Source organism: Lepidochelys kempii, chromosome 11 (genome assembly GCF_965140285.1).
Source record: "Lepidochelys kempii isolate rLepKem1 chromosome 11, rLepKem1.hap1, whole genome shotgun sequence".
Classification (NCBI taxonomy): Eukaryota; Metazoa; Chordata; order Testudines; family Cheloniidae; genus Lepidochelys; species Lepidochelys kempii.
Window position 1 is genome coordinate 13,654,870 of NC_136390.1, and position 21,386 is coordinate 13,676,255.

Here is a 21,386-nt window from a genome sequence, read left to right on the forward strand (position 1 = left end):
AAAACAGGAACCATCTTTAATGTGTAATTTCATTTACTTAGAAGAGAGCAGTTTATACTGAGGCACAATCTAATGTAGGCTATCTTCATATGGTTATAATTGGGCAAGGAAGGTCTCCGGTTGACACTACACGACCACACAATTGTAAATAAGGGCCTGATGCTGCAAGGAGCAGAGCTCCTGATTTCCCACTGACTTCATTGGGAACTGAGCATGCTCAGACCTCTTAGGATGTGCTCCTCTCCCAGAGCCTGAAAGGACAAAAAATAGCATCCACTGGTAAGGCATGATGGGATGATATTTTTGATTAGTTGTTGCAGAGGTGGCCATTCAACTTCCATTTGGTGATTGCATATAGGTGGAAAACAGCCACCTATCCATTTTTCCTTACTCACCCAATATCTAGAATATTTATAGTATATTTAAGAGATTTGCATTTGACAATGTTTTGGATGAATTTCTGTAAGATGATTTTATTTAGTAAAAAGATTTGGGATTTTATGCCTTCCTACCTGTTAGTTAAGCTCTTTCATTATTAAATAAAGAATTGCTGAGTTAGCATATAAATGAAGCACAAACTGAAGATTCATCATATTCCTTCATTAACCCAAAGCTTTTACTTGGTAAGGGAGATCATTGATTAATCTCTTAAACAAGACTTATTTACTGTATGTACAGGATATACAAAGACCAAGAGGAATATCTTGCCAATATCTACTTTTGTACCTTAAAACTATTGGGGATACTATATGAAGATCAGAACAGGACTATGTAGAACATGGGTAGTCTATTTTTTGTCAAGGTCCAAATTTATTGGTCAAAGGAATCGTCAAGGTCCATCCTCCAGAGAAAATAATAAAAGAACCCCTACAATAATAATAAGTAAATAAAAAGATTTCAGGAGCCGTTCAAAAGCATCTGGCAGTCCAGATTTGGCCAGCAGTCCAGATTTGGCCCACAGTCCACCTATTGACTACTCCCCGATGTAGAAGATATTGCTGAAATATAACCCAGTGTGGGATCAGAGATTAAGAGTACCTAGACACCATTGTGATGGGTGCACTAGAAATACCCAAGATAGGCAAATACCTCTCCTTTCACCCACCACAGCCCTCATTCAGTATCCAGCATCTTTAGCAGCATTGGCTCAGATTTCTCCTACATATTTGAGCTGACTTGATTCAGTTTTAATAGACATGAATGGGAGAGAAATATTGGTTGGTATTATACATGGTATGAGCAGGCTTTCCCCTAAAGTTGAGGCACTGCACCGCAGTTCAATACTGCAGTAACTTGTGTTTTCAATCTGAACTGTCTGAGCAGATACCTGCTATCATGCTTCAACCAGTTTTGGTAGGTGGACAATGTCAATTGGGGTCATGTCAACAATACTAGTTCCCACAGTTTAGAGGTTGATGCATTAAACCTGCTGTGCACACAACTCATTTCCCCTCCAGTCTTAGCGTACAGCATATTCAGGTGATTGTGTGTCAATATATTAGGTCATCCAGCTCAAAACATACTCACATATGGGATAGGGAATCGCAGGTGGGAAATTTTCATATTCTTTTTCAGTGGAATTGTGATTCTGTTTGGCAACACCAGCCGGGCAGCAATCAGGTCTTGGATTATTGTGTCTGACATTGAACTGAATGGAAAATTTAAACAAAAACAAATAGGTCATGACTTCAGTTACAACAAAAGACATCGCAAATGTTATCATTCTGCCTTCCCCATGCCTTGAAAGAGAATGCCTTTAACTCTCAAAGGAGGAAAGGACCAAGATTTCAGTCCTATCTGTGATCTTGCTCATTCAGCTATGCGTGTGCAAGGGCTCAAAGTTTATGTTTGCACATGTATAAGTGAGTTGGATGTGCAAATCCAGAACTGTGCATAAAAGTGGCTATTTGTATGCACAACTGCAGTGCGGTGCGTCCAAATCTTGCAGTTACAAAGGTTGGCTGGAAATTTGACCTTAGAAGACTAAATAATGAACAAGAGGATACAAAAGATGAGGCAGGACGAGATGAGGGGGGAACAAGAGGTCCAAATCTGGGGTATCTTTGGCACTACCTCAGGAACACACATGTTCATAGTGTTTTCACAATTTTGGAGTAACTTAAAAAAATGTAACAACTTCACAGCAGCATAAAATGACAATTTTGGACCTTGGATCCATGCATGAGGCCATCAGTGACTTCAGTTAGAGCCCCCGTGTCTAGAATTTGATCTCCAGCTTCTCCTTATATTAAAGTTGTTGCACTAACAGCCCTGAAGACTGAAGCCCTCCATGTATGTCCAGAATAAGCACTGCATGTGCAGTGATAACATGAGCTTCTCCCACCTTTCCCCACCAGCTTGTCTTAATCTATACGCTTCAAGGAATAGCCATGTTTAGGCAATTCAGCTTCCATTCACCCCTTAGTATCTCTGCTAAAACTGCCAAGAAAGTGAGCAAGTTGTGAGGTGGTTTTTTGTGATGCAGGCAAATTACTGGAGTCTTGAGTCCAGTGCTGTCCTTTCCCAAGCTAGATTTATTGATAAGCAATAAAAAAAAAAAAAAAAAAAAAAAAAAGAAGGAACACGATTGTAAATAGGAAGCTGAAGCCAGTCAAGTTAAAAAAAACAGGAGGATGATTAACCAATGGAACAATCTACGTCTCCTCCAAGCACTCTGGCCTTTATAGGTTATAAAGAATTAAAACAAAAAGGCATAAGCTCCCCCAACCCCCTTTCTAGGTCACCTTTTTAAAGTAAAATGGTTTCAAGCAGATCATGTGATCTTTACTGAGCACAAAGATCCTTTGCATCCCATCAAATCACAGGAGCTGCAGACTCAAGGTAGCAGCAATTGTTCACTTCATGTGCAAGTCTCTAGGAATAAATGACGGCTGCTAATCAATCATCAGAGCGGAATTTGCTGGGTTTCATTATATATTAAGAACGAATGTCTGGAAACAGAAGCCAGACATTTCCAATTTGAATTTAAGGCACACATTTTTAACAGTGAGGGTAATAACCAATGGAACAAAACTATCAAAGGAAATGATGTGAAGACCTCACAACAACATGGAGAATCCACCAAGACTGGATGCCTTTCTGGAAGATATGCTTTAGCCAGTTATTGGGTTCAGTACAGGGGTAACTGGGTGCAGTTTAATGGCCTGTGATATACAGGTTAGACTAGAATGATCTGGCCTTAAACCCTATGGAATTTATGAAATGCAATAAAATCAATGCTTTTTTTGATCTTTCAGTTTTAGCCTCATACTTGGCCCTCTATTGTGCTCTCCACTTACTAATGGTGAATGAAGTGCTTTAAATGAACAGCAATTTGGCATGAGCAGGTCTGTACCTACAGGGCAGGATACATTAGGGGGAAAGACTAAAACAAAAACAAAAAAAACCCCAACAGAACAAAAAACCCAACCACCACTCCCTCCCGACCTCATCCCATTGAGAAGTAAAGTGCTAGTAAAAAGAGGAGTATGCTGGATAAGGCTGTTCCATGATCTGGTCATGGTGCACAGTTTGACCAGAACAGAAGGCTGAAATCCCATGTCCTTCCAAGTACAAATGCAGAGCTCACAGGCTCAAAGAGGGTCTGATGACAGGACAATCATTTCCTGCCCAAACCCCCATCAACAGAAAGATTATGAAATCATGTGAATTTTGGCATGGACCTGAATCCAACTATGTGTAGCTTTTAACAAGTAAATGACTAGGCAGGATTTTGTATTTCTTTACTCTTCCCCATAAATCAGAGAGTCATTTAAAGGAAGAGTTCTGGTTCAACCAGTCTTTCAGCATGTTTCACATCCAGGCATGTTTGTTCATAAAGCTTTCATGATCAACAGAGTGTTTATATTTAACTATAAGGGAAGTAGGAAGGAGCAAAGCAGTCAGGCTCCAGCATTTTGCAGCGAGCCAAATGAATTGTTGCTTGTAAGTATGCAGTATGTACAGGCCTTTCTTGCAAAGGTTTAGAGAATTTGCAACAGAAAGGAAAAGAGATTAGATCCCAAGTTAAAAAGGGCATCTCCTCCCAGGGTAAACTCCAGGGCATAGAGCTGCTCTAGCCTCAAAAGGAGCTCTCTGCCACTGTACATCAAAAGGCTTGTATACCTTTACTCACATTGAGTAGCAGCACAGTCCCATTTGACTCAGTGGAGTAAGCAGCTACTCAACATGCACAAGTGTGTCTCCATCTGGTCCTAAGCCTTTTTCAGCAGGAAGAGGAGGAGATAGAAAAGCAGCCCCTAAAAATCATTTTTAGTTTAAAAAGAAGGACTCATGAGTAACCAATTGGTAGGTTACTTTTCCTTTCCATGTGACGAACAGTCTTCTGCTTAAGCTGAAAGAACTTAGAAGTAGGAAATGCATCTTTGTTCCTGATGAACTGCTTGAAAATCCAGAGTAGTGGAGCCAAATAGAGAGACGTGCACATTCATTGTGTAACTTAAGTATAAACAATCAACCAAATCGGTATTTGAGAAGGGCTGGGGCAACTTTGTTGTGTTTCTTTTGGGAATCTGAAGAGTCAATAACCCATTGTGGGAAAAGCAGGGGAATTTCTGCCATTTTGTTGTTAATTAAAAAATAGATTCCATGATTAAGAAAACTACAATAGAGTACACAAAGCCCAGGATAGGTGGCTTATATTTGTTCACCTCAAAATACAGTATGCGAATCCCTTAACTCTGGATATCTGTCCTTATAAACTATCAATGCAAAATCATTTTTGCGGTGCAGAAAGGAAGGCCAGCTTTTTAAATGTAGGCCTTGTTATGGCCTCAGTGTCTTTTGTGACTTGGCACAAGAGAGATGGCTAGCCGTAATACTTCCATCATGAGCCTCAAGTGTGATGAAATGGTAGAAAAGCAATTCTGATGCCTGCAATAGAGTTTGAGTTTGAGTTCAGATTTTACAGATACTATTGTTATGGACAACAGTATAAACCCCTATGATACATAGTTCTTGAAAATCCTTGGCTCAGTTTCTAGAGAAAGGGGTTCATTTCTAGACCATTCCCCCTCCACCTCCCACCCCGCCTGTTTGTTTTTTAAAGGGGGAGAAAAAAAAGAAGAAAAAAGTGAACACTCACCTAATTCCTGGGGCATCTAGGAGGTTGGTCAGGCCTGCCCAATTGACTTCCAAGTGCTACAGTAAGCAGGGGGGGAGAAAAACCACACACACACCAAACTGAACCATGTTAATGAATTTGCAACAAATGATTAATGAGCCTAAAAAACAAGACATATCCAGCTAGTTAAAGAAAACCAACTGGATTATGTTTACACCTAAAAAAACAATGGCTGAGAATGAGACATTTCCTCCTTTATTTGAGCTGCCAAGACCTCCATGGAGTCAGTGTTTCTTTGGGTCTTATCCTCCAAAGACTTAGGAACATAGAAATTGCCATCTGGTATCAGAGCAGCAAACTGGCCAGTTCAGTGTCCCACCTGAGAGCAGCCATTACCAAGTGCTTCACACACAGATGCAAGCAATCCTGTAGTGGAGAACTGGGGGGCAATCCACGCATCCAGGAAGTGCCTTCCTAATTACCTCATGCCCTGAAGCACAAGGATGTGTAGTCCATCCAAACTTGTGTGGTGTTTATATTTCTAATCACAAATGGAGGAGATTGCCATGGAGCCAAGCGATAAGTTAATTGATCACCTGCTGACTTCCCATAGGACATATTCCAACAACCCAGCAACTTCAGAGAGCCATCAATTTAAAAAACACCTTCAAGATGTCAGAGTATTGTTTCCTTCTTCTGTGCCCCAAAGTGATTCTGCCCTGTGACAGTAACAGTTTTTCTATACATTAAAAAAAATGTCACAGCTTTAAAATCCACTACTTCATGGCTCTGCTGAGTCACAAACATAGAATTCCTTTCCTACTGGGATAGCTAGAAGAGCTGTTTATGTGGGACCAGATCCAACTAAGGCAATGGGCTTTACATGCAGAAGGATTTAAAGAGGACAGCCCTAACAACAGGCTAGCTAACTGAGAGACACTGGAAATATGGCCCAATGTTTTTAAAGACACTCAACCTGTTTTAGCAGTGCCTTAAATATAGATGTGGCAGCTACAGAACATGAATTGGGCAGTGTGGTATCAAGGTTTTATGCAAGTCATCCCAAATGAGCAAGGATTACTTGTAAGTGGTGAAGCTGTAGTGAGTCATGTGACCATCTCAAACTCATCCTGATAAAGCCACATTACTACACCCCACCATCACCACGAATTCCATCCCCACAGATTAGCTAAGCATCACAGCCATCAGGCAGGCGTCCTCAACTGGCTCGTGTCTTCTGACTTTGCTCATATCCTTCTGAAGGGAGCTATCAGGGACTTTGCACACTTCCTTTGCTAGATGTTTACTAAGGAATCAAGTGTGTCCCCCCCATCCCGGCCACCCCCAGAGAACACCTCAGTTTGAGGCCATTCTCCAACTGCGCCATGCCATTAGGTCAGCTTGAACAAGAGATGTGTTCAGAAAGCACATTCCTGGGTGGCTAGAGTGACCCAGCAAAGTCACATATGAGCTGAAGTGCTAAAGGGAACCCAAACGCTCAATCCAGAGTAGCAAGACTGATTGCTCAGTGCAATAACTCTCTGGAACCACCTCTCTGGAAAGGCCTTTGAAAACAGGTTTTACAGTGAGTCCAGAGAGGACTGGAGTTTCATGGATCTTCATACAAGCTCAGACTAGACCAGAGCAGCTGGTTTTGTTTGAGACGTGACTACGTTCTTCTCCCTCATACGGACTACAGCAAAAGATTTACAGGTGTTTGAAGTGAATGTTTGCAGTTCATCCTCAATAACTGCTGCTACCTTCTCCCCTTCTTGGATCATAAATGCGACATTTATCATGTCCCTCTGCTGTACTGCTAGTGATACAGTTAACTTTTCCGACAGTTTGGAATCTATTTGAAATAGAAAAGTCTACCACTGCCTACATGTCATGCAGTCCACCTTACCTTCCACTGTCCTGTTTTCTTACACACACCCTTCCCGCCACCATCTTCCTTTGTACCTTTCCTTTGTTTGAAACAAACAAAATCCCCAGAGCTAGAAGACTTCATTTCTAATTTTTAAACTTGCATTTTACTAGCCTATAGAGGTTTCCTCTATTTAGCCTCTACTCCAAGGGTAAGATCCCCAGCTCATGTAAACTGCGTAGCTCCACTAACTTCAGTTTACACCAGCTGAGGATCTTGCCCTGAAAACTAAGTTCTTTGAGGCAATGACATCATCTATGCACTAATCCAGGTGATTAAGGCAAGGATCTTTAGTAATACCGGGCTTTTCAGCAAAAGAGTGGATTTCATTTTTGCTTCACTCTACTACTCCATGGGATTTCCCTCCTGCCTATGCACCACTTATGCCTCTTACTGGATTTTATGTTTTGCCTTCAGTCTCGCCATTGGCGATACGTCCAGCACCATTTCTGTCTTGCTGAACTGTTGCCAGAGTTACTCAGAGCCCAGGACCAGTTGCCATCTCATGCAAGTAGTAGATTGCCGGGGCTGATCATTTCTTAGTTATGTACCATATTAGTTGTATTGCCAGAAATATTTTAATGTTGGTAAAATACACTGGTGTCTTAGTATACCCTCTCCAACAACATGGCCAACCTATACAGTCACTTATGGACTAAAGCAGATACTATGATAAGTTTGTGACTACAACAGAGGCACACAGTAGCAAAAATTTCTTTAAATTTTAATGCAGATCAGAAATCCACTCCCCAGAAGTCAATAATCTGCTCCACATCTAGCCTCCTCCCCACAGCTATGTTCTTCTTAGCCTACACCAGAGACCACTGGATATTCCCACAGTATGTACCATGAATCCTTATAATCCAAAAATACACAATGATCAAAATTCTGCTGTTGCAACCATGCAGCACACTGAATTCAGTGGTGTTGTGTGGGGGTAGCAGGAGAATTTTCTCTAGTCTTATACTGTGCTACAGTCACTGGGAACTGGAAGTATCTTCATTATAGCTAATGCCAACCAAAGGGCAATGCTTCATGGAAGGATTATAAGTGTGACCCACATACTGTGTGCATTTGGTCTCTAATTACCTTTACACTTGAGCAAAAATAAAAAAATCCACACAACTCTATCCAGAAATACATTTAAAAAAAAAAATAAGTGAGTCATGTTATAAGCTGTCACTAGAAAGAGAAAGATGCTCCTCATTTGGGTGTGTTGGGATTTAATTCACAGCAGGTGGCATTCACAAGGTTACACAATTAGGCCTTCAATGCAAGGAGAACACAGACTGGCACCTAAGCTGGCTGCATTTATTAACTGTATTAGTAATCAGTCAATGGTCTTGCAATAAAGGCATATGGACAGACTATCTACCACAGTCACTAGGGAGTCTGTGCATTCATAGAAGCTAAAGACTAACTTGGCATGCAACACTGCAGGAGAACAAAATGCACAAGAACATTGTTCATTATATTATCTAGATCTCTAAAAAGAGTAACATTCCTCATTTTTAAAAATCACATTATTGTTCAAAATTCTATTTAAGTATTACATATCAGGCAGGGAAGTAACCAAGCTATTACAGACAGATGTTTAAAAGGCAAATTGGCCCTCACTGTCATATGAGCAAAGATCAAGAGTCAATCAGGCTGAAGAATGGGATTCACTACAGACTTACCGGTTTTTGAACAAAACACATTGTCAAGGCTCCAAAGAAAGGCACATCTGTGATAAGAGGTTCCAGTATCACCCGTAATGTTCCATATAACTGTGAAGAGAACAGAGGGAAACTTTAGTTTGAAGGCAACGGCCAGGATGAACCTGAACTGCTGCCTCATTTACAGAGATGTGTGGTCAAAGCACACAAACGGGACATAGTACTCCAGAGTTCTGGCCCTAACATCGATACCCCGTATCATAGGATACGCCTCTCAAAACCCATTCTTTATTGCCAGGGTCCTACACCGTCTCTTATCTGAGCAATGAATTCACAGAGCACTTATCTTCTCTAACTTCGGTGGTAAGCTTGGGCTGGAACATCATCTACTTAGTTTGTAACAAGTTATGTTGAGAGGAAATCCAAAATGAAACGCTTTTCACTGGCATTTTAAACACAAACCACAAACATCAAAACATTTCTAAACTATCTTAAGTGCTTTTAAAAAATGTATCAAAGTGACTTCGGACCCCAACCCCATTTTCAGAAGTGACTGAAACTCAGGTTCCCAAGTGTTTAGGTCACTTCTGAAAATGGGGCTTGGGTGCTTTTGAGAATTTTACCCCTGCCATTTTGTAGAATCTTGTTTCCACAAAGTTTGAATTTGGAGCCTAAAAATTGATTTAAATCTACCCCAGTAATACTGGGATTAACTATATGTGGGCACCACTGCCCTTTACTAGGCAGAATCAGCACTTCTCCCCTGTGTGTCTGAGATCACATAACTGCTAATGGCAAAAGCGGAGATTTTCAAACAGGTTGAAGGAAGTTGCTACGCTCCTTTGAAAATCCAAGCCTCAGAATAACTCCATTAATTCAAGTAGCACAGGATCTTCTCTCTCCACAGTAACTGTGAAGTTCCAAGAGGTTTAATATCATCTCACTATGCGATTGAGATTTTCAGACAGAAAGCACTAAGTGCTTCCAGAGGAGACATTTTACACGTGGGAAAATGGAGCCACAAGGCAGTGAAGTAACTTGTCAAAGGTCACCCAGCAGGCCAGTGGCAGCATCAGAAATAAAACCCAGGTCTCCTGATCCCCAGTCTGATGCCCTAACCACAGAGCCACGCTGCCTCAATATAAAATACAGCATCACATGAACATCTGCATTATACCCACCTGTATTCCTTTCACTCCTCCTTTAAACTTTGATACTTCCATGTGAATCTCGCAGTCCCCTATATAACTGAGAGAAAGTTCTCACGTTATTCCAGTGTTTGCAATACCCACACTTGAACAAAATGGAGCTGTAAAGAAGACAAGGGAAATGAGCATATCAACCCTAATGTAATATTGCAGAACTGGATGAGCGTGCACACGCTGCTGAGAAGCAGTGGCTAAATTCCTTAAACAAAAAAGGTGGGAATTTTTAATTTATTATAAACCTAAATATCAACTGGGGATGCTAGCATAGCAGCAATATGGAGCAGCATTTTTATTTCAAGCTTAATTCCCCACCCTTAGGCCTGGAGACGACAGCGTGCGCTCATTTCTACTAAGGGAATAAGGAGGGTTATTGGGGTACAAGGGAGTAAAGAAATAGCATGGTGCTCTCTCACAGCCCCTGCTAAGACTCTGATCCTGCACCAGAAGCCATGAGAACAGACTCCTGTGCCCATGCAGAGTCTCACTGAAGTCACAATCACAGCCTAATACACTATTTCACTTCTCTTGGCTCATGTCACACCTTTCAGGTCATCACAGCAGGCTGGGCCAGAGATACCTAATACAGGGGCAAAAAAAAAAAAAAAATCAACCTTAAAGAGAACCCAGTGGCCTTGAGGCGGACCCATAAGACAATAGGTCAATTATTGGGCAGTTACCATTGAGAGTATCAGACCCAGAATAAAATTCACGTGGAGTACAATAGTTTTGGAAGTTGACAATAACCTGAAAATAACCTATTTTTAATACTGTTCACTATAAGACTACAACTTCTTGATTTTTAAAACATGGCTGCCTTGCGCAGAGTGGTTTTCAAGTATGCTACAAAGATTCCGTTTTGCCGGATATTTAAAAAACAAACAAAAAACAACCCCAACCACGACATCTGAGGAGTAAGTCCCAGATTTTAATAATCTTTGGCAAATTCACAAGACACTACAGGCTCTAGAGAAAGAATTATTTTTTGGATTTATACACCCCCAAGATGAAAGCACACAACCAATTTAATTCCTGATGAAATCTGAAAAATAAACCAAACAAAATTCCATGCAATGTATTTACCTGGGGAAGGAGGGTGGAGGAAGAGAGAAACATCTACCAGATTAAGAGGTTTCTACTATAAAAATTGAAAGCTTAAATGTTGTAGCAGTGCAATTTTGCATGTCAATTTTCAGTATACCTTGTAAGGTAATACTGGTTAATCTTGAGTGATAATCACATTTAAAAAAAATTCTTAGTTTTCTGGTAAAGTGATGCATTTCTACAAATAAACTTTGGGCTCTATTTTGCAATCCTTACTCAGGCAGAGCTCCCACTGACTTCACAGGGAGTTGTCTGACTAAAGAGCCCAGAGGAAAGCTTGAAGTGAGCCCCCAAGTTTGCAATAAACAAACTAGGAATTTAGAAGGCAGTTATGACTAGTATGTGATGCAGAAGACACTATTTTGGTTTATAAAAATCCCTGGTCTTTCTGCAGAATCAGAAACTCTTCCAAACAGTCATTAATACCTTTTATTTCTAGCAACCACTTAGCTGCAGAACCGTGTTTAATATTCTCTCAGAATATTCTTTCCTGACAGAGATTTGTATGACAAAAGTTCTCTTGTGAACTATTCAGTGCGATCTGTACCATCAGATCATTATCGTTTAGGCGGTTCTAAATCAATATTACGTAGGAACTGCCATGCCAAGTCAGATCAGAGGTCCACCTCACCCACTGCCCTGTCTGACAATGGCCAGTACCATATGCTTCAGAGGACAGTGCAACAAACTCTAGTAGGGAGAGTTATGGAATGTCTTGCCCAAATGGGGAGTTTCTTCCCAATCTCCCTCAAAGGTTGGTTTATTCCCTGAAGCAGGAGGGTTGATAGCCCTCCAAAAACCCCTATTTTAATCTTATCCATATGAATGCCTAATTCTGTCTCAAATCTTGGTCTAATAGCTTGGAGGTAATGAGTGCCATGGATTAATTATGCGTTGTTAAAGAACAATTCTCCGCATATTGAATAGGACAGCACAAGGATAAATTGTACGGCCTTTGTGGTAATGCTACTGTTATTCACAGGCTCTGAATAATGGTAGCATCACACTGGGAAACTAAAAGGGATGCCTGACAGACTGGCACGATACTGGAATTTCCTGAACATACCTTAATTCCACAAGGTAATTCAGTTCAATGAACCCTTATTGAGTTAGGGTTTAATACCTTCAGGGTACATGGTATTAAAAATGGAATTGTATCTTCTCTAGTAGGGAGGGTGGATGCTAATGAACTTCCTCCTTACCAATCTTTGAAGCCATCACCCCCGGAGAGATTCATATATATTACTTCAAACTGGATTCTCCAAAGACCTAATGGACAAAGAAAAGACTTTTTGTTAAATAGCTTATGTTTAAACTGGCCCAGCACCTTCTGATCCAGCAAACAGACAGGTCCATGGAGGGCCCCAATCCTTAGGGAAGGATTGGAAGGACTAGGCCTACAGAGGCCTAATAAGAGTGTGTGCTTGTTCTGAGCTGAAGCTCGATGAACTTGTAACTGCAAAGAAACCCCTTTGGTGGGGTGATGCCCGGTAATCTTATTAGCATGCATGTAGGTGCGTTTATTGTTTTAGTAGGCCTTCTCGGTAATGGTTTTTACCTTAAGAATAAAAAGTAGGCTTGCTTAGAAAGAACGGTGTGGTAACTTATAGCTGTAGCAATCACTCCATTATCAGTCTCTGAAGAGAAAGGAAGAAGGTAGATTCTCTGTAACTTGAAGTCTTTAAATCATGGTTTGAGGACTTCAGTAACTCAGCCAGATGTTAGAGGGGTCTATTACAGGAGCGGGTGGAGAAGGTTATGTGGCCTGCAGTGTGCAGGTGGTCAGACTTGATGATCATAATGGTCCCTTCTGGCCTTCAAATCTATGAGCAAAGTTTGTTTAAGCAGACTGCCTCTGCTGTGAAATACACAGTGAAGGCAAGGAACTGTACAGTCTGGACATATCGTAGTCAGAAGGCAGTGAGATGTGTCTCCAAGAGAGGCTACAGATGGGAGCTGGAACCCTAAGACTTGTTGGACCACTAAGGGGAAATACAGGAGCAGCTGCCCTGAACTGGAACAGGCTAGTTTTAAGATATTCTATTGGTAGGCTTTTCATTTCTGGAGTGAAAGAAGAACATACCACATTGGGCGTTCAGGTGAAAGCACATTCTCCTTAGTAGGGTTTGTCAAAAAATTGACAATTACAAAATCTATTGCAAGGAAGTCTTTAAACCAGCTCCTAGACTTTTTGAAAGATTTCATGCAGTCTACATTTCACCGTAAAAATTTCTAATAAGTTTTTCATGAAAATCTGCATTTTTCTATCAGCTCTATTCCCTACAATCCATCAGTTGCACTATTTAGAAATGAAGCAGCAGCCCATTCCAGCGCTAAAGAAGATTCATTCATTGTATATAAACTTCACTCTTACTATTAGTTCGTCACTTACTGGAACTAGTGTCTGTCACAGTTGCTCTATAGTTTACATGATATATTTCCTCTCTGCATACACGTGCATCTCTTCCTGTGTTTTGGAGGAATTGAGTCTGTCATATCCTGCTCGGTGTCAAAACTGATTTGTTCAGTTAGTAACAGATTACATGTTTGCTCGCTCACCTGCAGCTTTAGGCATTAGCGGAACAATTCTTACTGCTCTGATCCCCATCCTACCTCTCCCAAACCCTGTCTACTCTTTTGCTTGACCGGTCATGTGTGAGAAGCAAGACTGGAAGCTCTTCAGGGTAGTGGTTTATCCATACTGTGCTGCAAAAAAATAAATAAAATGCTTTCTCAATTTCCCTTTAAATTCTTGCATGAACATAGTGTCTATTGACGGGTACTGTGGTGGTGGGGGGCGGGGGATAAAAACAAAACCCCCACCCCACCCCACTCGCCTGCCCACCCACACCACTCCTCTCTTCCAGCAATCAAATGAGTTCACTGCACTTGTATTTATCATACACCTACAACCCTATGGCTGCAGAAGACTGAATCACAAGCAGGTGTGTGAACAAGAGAACCCACAGAATAATTTCCCTTCTGATTATTTCATCACAGAAGGGTTTAATGCAACCAGGGACTCTATACATCCTTTGCTAGAAGATTACAAGGCCTTCAACATTCTTTCCATATGAATATCCTTCCTCTCAGAGAAACACTTCGCACTGCTATAAACACCTTTCTAATAGACTTTGTTTCTAATGGGTACAGTCGATAGTTAGTTTTGCAGTTTCTTAAAACAACTGAACGATTATCCTGAAGCAAAGCAGCTACAGGATATAAAGTGGCTGCACTTGAAAAGTTCCTTTTGTTTTGAAAGATTTTATCAGTTTAGAGAATCTAACTCAGTGTTTTGGGAGCCAAGTCAGGTTTTTTCCTCAGTTCTGACATTGTTAGGTGCTCCCTGGAAGAAGTTTGCATCTTCTGACCACCTGCAGAAACCAGATTCCTCCCTAAATGTAGTTTGAATGCTGTACTATTTTGCAATGAACAAATGGGATCCATACACCTAAAGCTTTTGAACTGGATAAATGATGGGAAAACAAAAACACTTTGTATGTAACTCAAAAAGAGCAAGTAGTGATTTTACCTAACGTTTCTTCTTAAAATCGCTTGAGCTGTTCTAAGATTGACCACAGCTTAAAGTATTTTAAGATTTGCTTTGACATTTTAAATCTGAACATTTAGGCAGTGTGGTTTGATGGGCAGAGCAGAGGATTGGGAAAGAGGACCTTTGGGTTCCATTCCTGGCTCTGCCAAAGATTTCATGCATGACCTGTGGGCAAGTCACAAGTTCTGTGACTCAGTTTCCCCACCTGGAAAAAGGGTTGTATTTATGTCTCAAGAACATGATAAGAAATAATTAGTGTCTATCAAACGCCTTGTGATACTCTGATGCTATGTAAACGCAAGCTATTATTAACAGACTTAATTTGAGCAACATTCTTCAAGCATCTGTTGTTTCCCTTGGTAATTATGAGTAATATGGAGACCAGAAATTTAGTTATGGGTCACACTTGTAGTCTGCTAAGCATACACGTCACTGATAGTTTTCTTCCTTAAAGGTAAACCATCCCAAAGTGATGCTTATTAAACTTTACTAAGAAGAGGTGGAAGCAACAGCTAAGACAAAAAGTCCTTCCCCACCCAGGCTAGGAGTCAGGAAACTGCTTCCACGGCCAGTTCTGCCATGGATTGTTGTGGGACGCTGGCCAAGGCAGTGTCTCGGTACCCTAGCTGCCCCGTGTGTAAAATGGGGACAATAATCCTCCCTCACAGGGATGCTGTGCAGCCAAAATTCATTAGTGTTTACAGGATGCTTCAAGATCTTTGGATGCTACCTAGACACAAAGCATCTTAATAACCGATGGCAGAGGCTGAGCAATTTTTAAGGGAAAAGGAATGATGTCACTGGATAATGATTTCCTGCAGCTCAAGTTAACAAATGCCAAGATAAAGGAGTCATGTTTATTTTTAAATTTGGAGTCACTCATTCTTTAACACCTACTACTACTTACCTGTTAGTAACCCTGCTATTAGGCCAAATGACTAATGGAGATGAATGATAACTGTCCAGTACTGAGACCTGAAAAAAAAGAGTTCCCAAAGCCTTATGCCCATGCAGAGTTCCTATGACTTGACTGAAGTCTGCATGGGTGTAAGGGTCCACACACAAACACACACATCCCCTTTTCAAAGGCCTGGGTTTGAAGTCTAAAGAGCAAACAGATTGACAGCAAAAACATATCATTTCTGATCACTCACTTTAACCCAGAACTAGAGGGGGAGGGATATCAGACTACCATAGCATTACCTACAGACTGATAACCGTTAAATAAACAAACACGCTACCCTTTTATTAGTAACCTCTTCGTACTACTGACGTCTTAATTTTATTTCACCTTCTATTATAAGTGTGATGGAATTGTTTAAAATAGTCATAGGTGTACCAAGTGTCATTGACCAAAAGGAAACATGAGAGGAAAGTAATTTAACTGGAGAAAAAACAGCTGTAGGGAACTACCACTAACGAGCAATGGCCAACTGAACAAATATAAATTCAATTCTGTATATTAGGTACATGAGCTTTACTCATGTCCCAATCTGAAGGGCACTTCCTCTGCTAGCTGCAGTATCACGTGCATGGACATCTTGCCTCCACAACTACGAGTGCTAGAGTTAAGGCCAAGTTCCATCTCCCTCTCAGTCTCCATTTCTATTTGGAATAGAATTCCTTTGAGGAAGAATTCTCCCCACACGTGATCTCGAGTTTGAAGAACGTTTGAGTGACACAGGTTCAGTTGCTTGAGATACGTGAACAGGAAAAACCAGACACCAACACACTTCACCATGACATGCACACGTTCTGACTAGAACTCTTCACTGCATGACCCCAAAGAAGAAAAAGACTGAAGCTAAAATCTTCCACAATTGGATTATTTTCTAGTTCTGAGAGAGAGCCAGGGTCTGCAAGCAAAGGCAGAGGAACGGATGTAGTTTTACTGAATGAGGGGCTCCCGGCTATGAAAAGGCCAGCCAGAGCAGACTCTGCTCCACTGCATGTTTAAATGGTGTTCTATAGCAGTCTCTCCATGGCACTAGTTTGGGTACAGGGAGGGATATGGCCAGGAGTCTGTCACTACCTGGACCAAACTGATTAACACCTCCTCACCCAGAGATGGGAAGCTCAGGGGTTACTGATGCTACTATAGTTCAGAGGAGTGACATGTGTGAACGGGCAGAAGATATCACTGAAGGACAACTCTCACCAAGCAAACAGAATTTGTCAGCTTACAAGCACAGCTGATGGCTAAATCTCAAAACAGACCCAATATCTGCATATATTTATTGGCAAAATACATGTGGTTCCTGCTTATTTTCACTGGGGTCTGTTCCCAAGTCTGACATCAGTGAAAAGGTAGGTACCCATTTGTCAAATATAAAGGGAAGAGAAGGGTAACCACCTTTCTGTATACAGTTCTGTATCCCTCCTGGCCAGAGGCAAAACCCTTTGGGGGGGGACAAAGGGTTTGTCTGTCTGTGTGATGCTTTTGCCGGGAACAGATCAGGAATGCAGTCTCAGAACTTCTGTTAGTTAGTAAAAAGAAAAGGAGTACTAGTGGCACCTTACAGACTAACCAATTTATCTGAGCATAAGCTTTCGTGAGCTACAGCTCATGAAGTGAGCTGTAGCTCACGAAAGCTTATGCTCAGATAAATTGGTTAGTCTGTAAGGTGCCACTAGTACTCCTTTTCTTTTTACAAATACAGACTAATACAGCTGCTACTCTGAAACCTGTTAGTTAGTAAGTAATCTAGCTAGAAATGCATTAGATTTTCTTTTGTTTAATGGCTGGTAAAATAAGCTGTGCTGAATGGAATGTATATTCCTGTTTTTGTGTCTTTTTGTAACTTAAGGTTTTACCCAGAGGGATTCTCTATGTTTTGAATCTGATTACCCTGTAAGGTATTTACCATCCTGATTTTACAGAGGTGATTCTTTTACCTTCTCTTCAATTAAAATTCTTCTTTTAAGAACCTTATTGATTTTTCATTGTTCTTAAGATCCAAAGGTTGGGTCTGTGTTCACCTGTACAAATTGGTGAGAATTTTTATCAAGCCTTCCCCAGGAAAGGGGGCGTAGGACTTCGGGGGATAATTTGGGGGAAGACGTCTCCAAGTGGGCTCTTTCCCTGTTTTGTTTAACACGCTTGATGGTGGCAGCATACAGTTCAAGGACAAGGCAAAGTTTGTACCTTGGGGAAGTTTTTAACCTAAGCTGGTAAGAATAAGCTTAGTGGGTCTTTCATGCAGGTCCCCACATCTGTACCCTAGAGTTCAGAGTGGGGAAGGAACCTTGACACCATTGATCTAACTAGGCCTGTAGCACACAACTCCATCTTAGAGCACTGGCTGAATCTTGAATAGACACTGAGCCAAATTTCCTGTCTGACCAACAGCCACTACCATCTTATGAACAGACACGAGAAATCCCCCACACACACACCCCACCATGCTAAGATTAGGTGTAATCATGACTTCTTTAATCAATTTTATGTTTAGAGTCAGTGGGTCAGATTCAGACTTAGTGTAAGCTGCTGCACTTTTTCACATTGGAAGATAATGGAGAAGCTAGCACAGTTCAAGCAGGTCTCTCCTTTTTATTACCAGCTCTGACAGTGCAGGGAATTACCAAGCTAGTCCGAGTTCATAGGTAACAATAGCAGCGTCTATCATCCGCATTCTTTGGGGTGCATAACTGGATAGGCTGGCTTTTCTATCCCCCTGAATCCACCCTTCACCAGGACAATTCTCTTAATTTAAAGAGATGAACTCACAAATAACTTCAGTAAGACATGAGGATGATTGCACGTTCCATCCTAGCAGAGACTACCCTATTTACAATGGAAGTCTACCTCTCAGCAATATCCAAGCACACCCATTTTCATAGCTTTTCTTCTGCATCCTGGGGAAACACAGCCAAGGGGCAAAACCCACCCTAGCTTATTGTGCTGTTTCTCATCGCTACCATGTGCATTAGTTCCTGAAGCGACTGTCCAACCAATCCAATAGACAGCTGGTTTGCAGAAACAAAAGCCAATATATTACTTATTTTTAGAGCAGTTGGGTGCACAGCACTGTCCAGGACATACAAGAGACACAAGACAAGCCTGAATAGACAAGATATGCTGGATGATCCCATGACAGTTCAGTTATGTTTTGGTCAATATGATTGCGTAAGACCTGGTTCAGCAATGCTGAAAAGTTTCATGGAAGAAGCAGGTCTTCAAGAGGGACCTGGATAAGGAGTGGAGTGGCCAACTAGGGCACAAGAGGGAGACTGTTCCAGGATAAAGGTGCATATCTAAAAAAGCACAACTGCACGAGTGGGAGGATCCAGACGGAGCAGGGAAGGGAGGCTTAAGAGCCGCAGGAAAGGGAGGTGTGATGTAAGCAGCAGAAATTCCTGCCTGCCTTTAAGGCTCTGCAGGGTAATGACCTTACTGTGCAAGGCGTGATACATGAACACAGACTTGCTAAATGTCCTCAAAATGGTCTGACTGTAACAGAGGGAATTCTACAATTGTTACATCAGAGAGCATGTTGTAACATTGCCAGTCTTGGTATAAGAGTAAACAAGATGGAATTTTACAGTTTGCTAAGGGAGATGCACATTTCCTGTTAATTTTGGTGAGGTTTTCCACAGACACACAATGTAAAGGCAGACGCAGTTCTTGTTTGAGTGATGCTACTGTCCACATCACTACATGTTCTTTGTTGCACACTGCTGTTGTGGCATTACCATGCAGGAAAGCAGCTTTCATTAGGGGACTATCACCCTTCGGAAGTTTCAAAACTGTAGGCATTCACAAGAAAACATTTTCCTCTATGATCCTACCCCTTCAATGTAACTGAGAAAGGAGCTTAAGTATGAAGTGTTTGAGCTGCTAACAAAAACAAAACAAAACAAAATCATTAAAAATTGCCACTCTAGGACTGAAGGGTAGAAAATGTTGTCCCTGTATTTAAAAAAGCTCTATAGATGATCCTCTGCTCAGTATGCGGTTGAGGTTAAAAAAAGCAAGATGTTGTGTTGCATAAGGAATGGGTGATGAACAATATTGTTACAATGCCTTCCTATAGGTAAATCAAATCAATAGAGCAGCCTCATCTGGAATATCAATCACCTCATTTCAAAAGTGATATTGCAGAACTAGAGGGGAGGAGAATAAGGAAGATGAGAATAATCCAGGGCCTGGAAAGACTCATATGAAGAGAGACTGAAAAGACTGGAATTGTTTTCCTTAAAAAGGGGATGAATAGAATAATGAATGGTACAGAGATGGTGGATTAGGAACTTCAGTTCCCCCCTCCCCTCCATCTCATAACACAAGAACAAGGGGACACTCCAAGGGGGGGCGGGGAATTCAAAGCCAATCAAAAGGAAATATTTTTTCCTACATAGAATGATTAAACTGTGAAACTCACAGCCAAAGGATGTCATTGAGGACAAGAATTTAAAAAGATTCAAAGAGGAATTGGATATTTTTATGGACATCAAGAACATCCAGCAATGTTATAATTAAAAATAACAAAAAGTTCTATGGATGGGATATTAAGCTTCATGCTTCAGGGAGTAAGCCAATCTCTACCTAGCATAAGCCAGGAGGAGACCTACTGTGGGGGCCAGACTATCCCATACCTGCCTATTGCACGGTTCGTACTTTCTTCTGAAGCATCGTGCACTGGACACCATCATACAGAATACCAGACTGGATGGATCTCAGGTCTGATCCACTGGAGCACTTGCTATATTCCTATGTAACTGCTTGAAGGGCAGCAAGTTAAGAGAGTTTAATATGAATAATTCAATATTACCTTATTTGCAAGTCCAGGATCACTTGTCTACTATCAATTTCCTTAGTATAAGTCTTTACTCCATTGATTTTAGGGCACTGAAAGAAGGAGAGACACATACAAGATATAGCACAGTTAACATATTTTAAATTAGGGCCAACTGAAGACTTCTACCTGCTTTATTCAACCCAGGTACATTCTTTCATTAAAAAGTTACCTAAAGTTAATAGTCTAAAATAGTGAGTGAATTGGAAAGTTTAAAGGAAGATGTAGCACAAACTTGTAAAAGTGAAACAAGTTGGTGTTTTTTTGGGCGCACTTTTCTTACCCTTGATTTTCTCAAAAATCTGAGAGGAGTTGCACAGCTAGATCTAGAAGCATGGGAGCCTCAACAGTGCAGTACCCCCTGGCTCCCTCTACTATTCTGCAAGATCAGTACATGAGTCCAAGTCCTGCTGGGCAATCTTGATGGCCTCAGACAAGCCTGGTTCCAGATGAGCGATGCCACATTTCAAGGATCATAAGGAAACTTCTTTAAACTTTTAATGAAGGGGTGACATACAGGGATGCTGATAAGAGGGTCACCTTTACTGCCTAGCATCAGTCATAAATTATGCCAGGCTAGGGTTACAGTCACTGGGAAGGTATTGTGTCCTCCGAATCCAGATACAGTCTTCCTCCTTTTTGGTTAAATAAGGGCTTATTTAAAAGCAAAGGAAACTGAGGACAGGATGACTCCAATAGCAGCTGGATTAGGACTGATGCAGTTAGTTTTCTAGTATTATAGAAATAAAGGAACTGTACACTAGAATCCCAACATTCACCGTCCCCCCCTCTCCGATTTGGGAGCAAAGCAGAACAAGATTGGTCTGTAACCCTTCCCGGTGACTTCACCTACCTTCTCTCCAAAGTGAATTTTGGTAAAGGTACATGTTTTCAGGTGCACATTCTTGGCTCTGATCTTTGGTTCAATCTTTTCTTTAAGCGTTTTTTCCAGGACTGTCCCAAAGTACGGCCAGGCCTGCGCAAGGACCTATAGAAAGCACAAAAAACACAGTGTGGATTCTTTGTACAAGATGCATCCAGTTAAAGAAAAACTTAACTCCACG

The 21,386-nt window shown here is 41.2% G+C and overlaps 1 protein-coding gene across 1 annotated transcript in view; it reads right to left on the minus strand.

The window, feature by feature from the left end:
* The window catches only part of ESYT3 (extended synaptotagmin 3), a 60,056-nt gene that overhangs the window by 22,086 nt on the left and 16,584 nt on the right, over positions 1–21,386 (minus strand). Inside the window, exons 3-8 of the mRNA XM_073305201.2 lie at positions 21,176–21,310; positions 20,299–20,375; positions 9,850–9,916; positions 8,690–8,779; positions 5,105–5,160; positions 1,528–1,648 (exon numbers count right to left, since the gene is read on the minus strand). Coding sequence (XP_073161302.2) covers positions 1,528–1,648; positions 5,105–5,160; positions 8,690–8,779; positions 9,850–9,916; positions 20,299–20,375; positions 21,176–21,310 — 546 coding nt within the window. The remainder of the gene's footprint in view (positions 1–1,527; positions 1,649–5,104; positions 5,161–8,689; positions 8,780–9,849; positions 9,917–20,298; positions 20,376–21,175; positions 21,311–21,386) is intronic.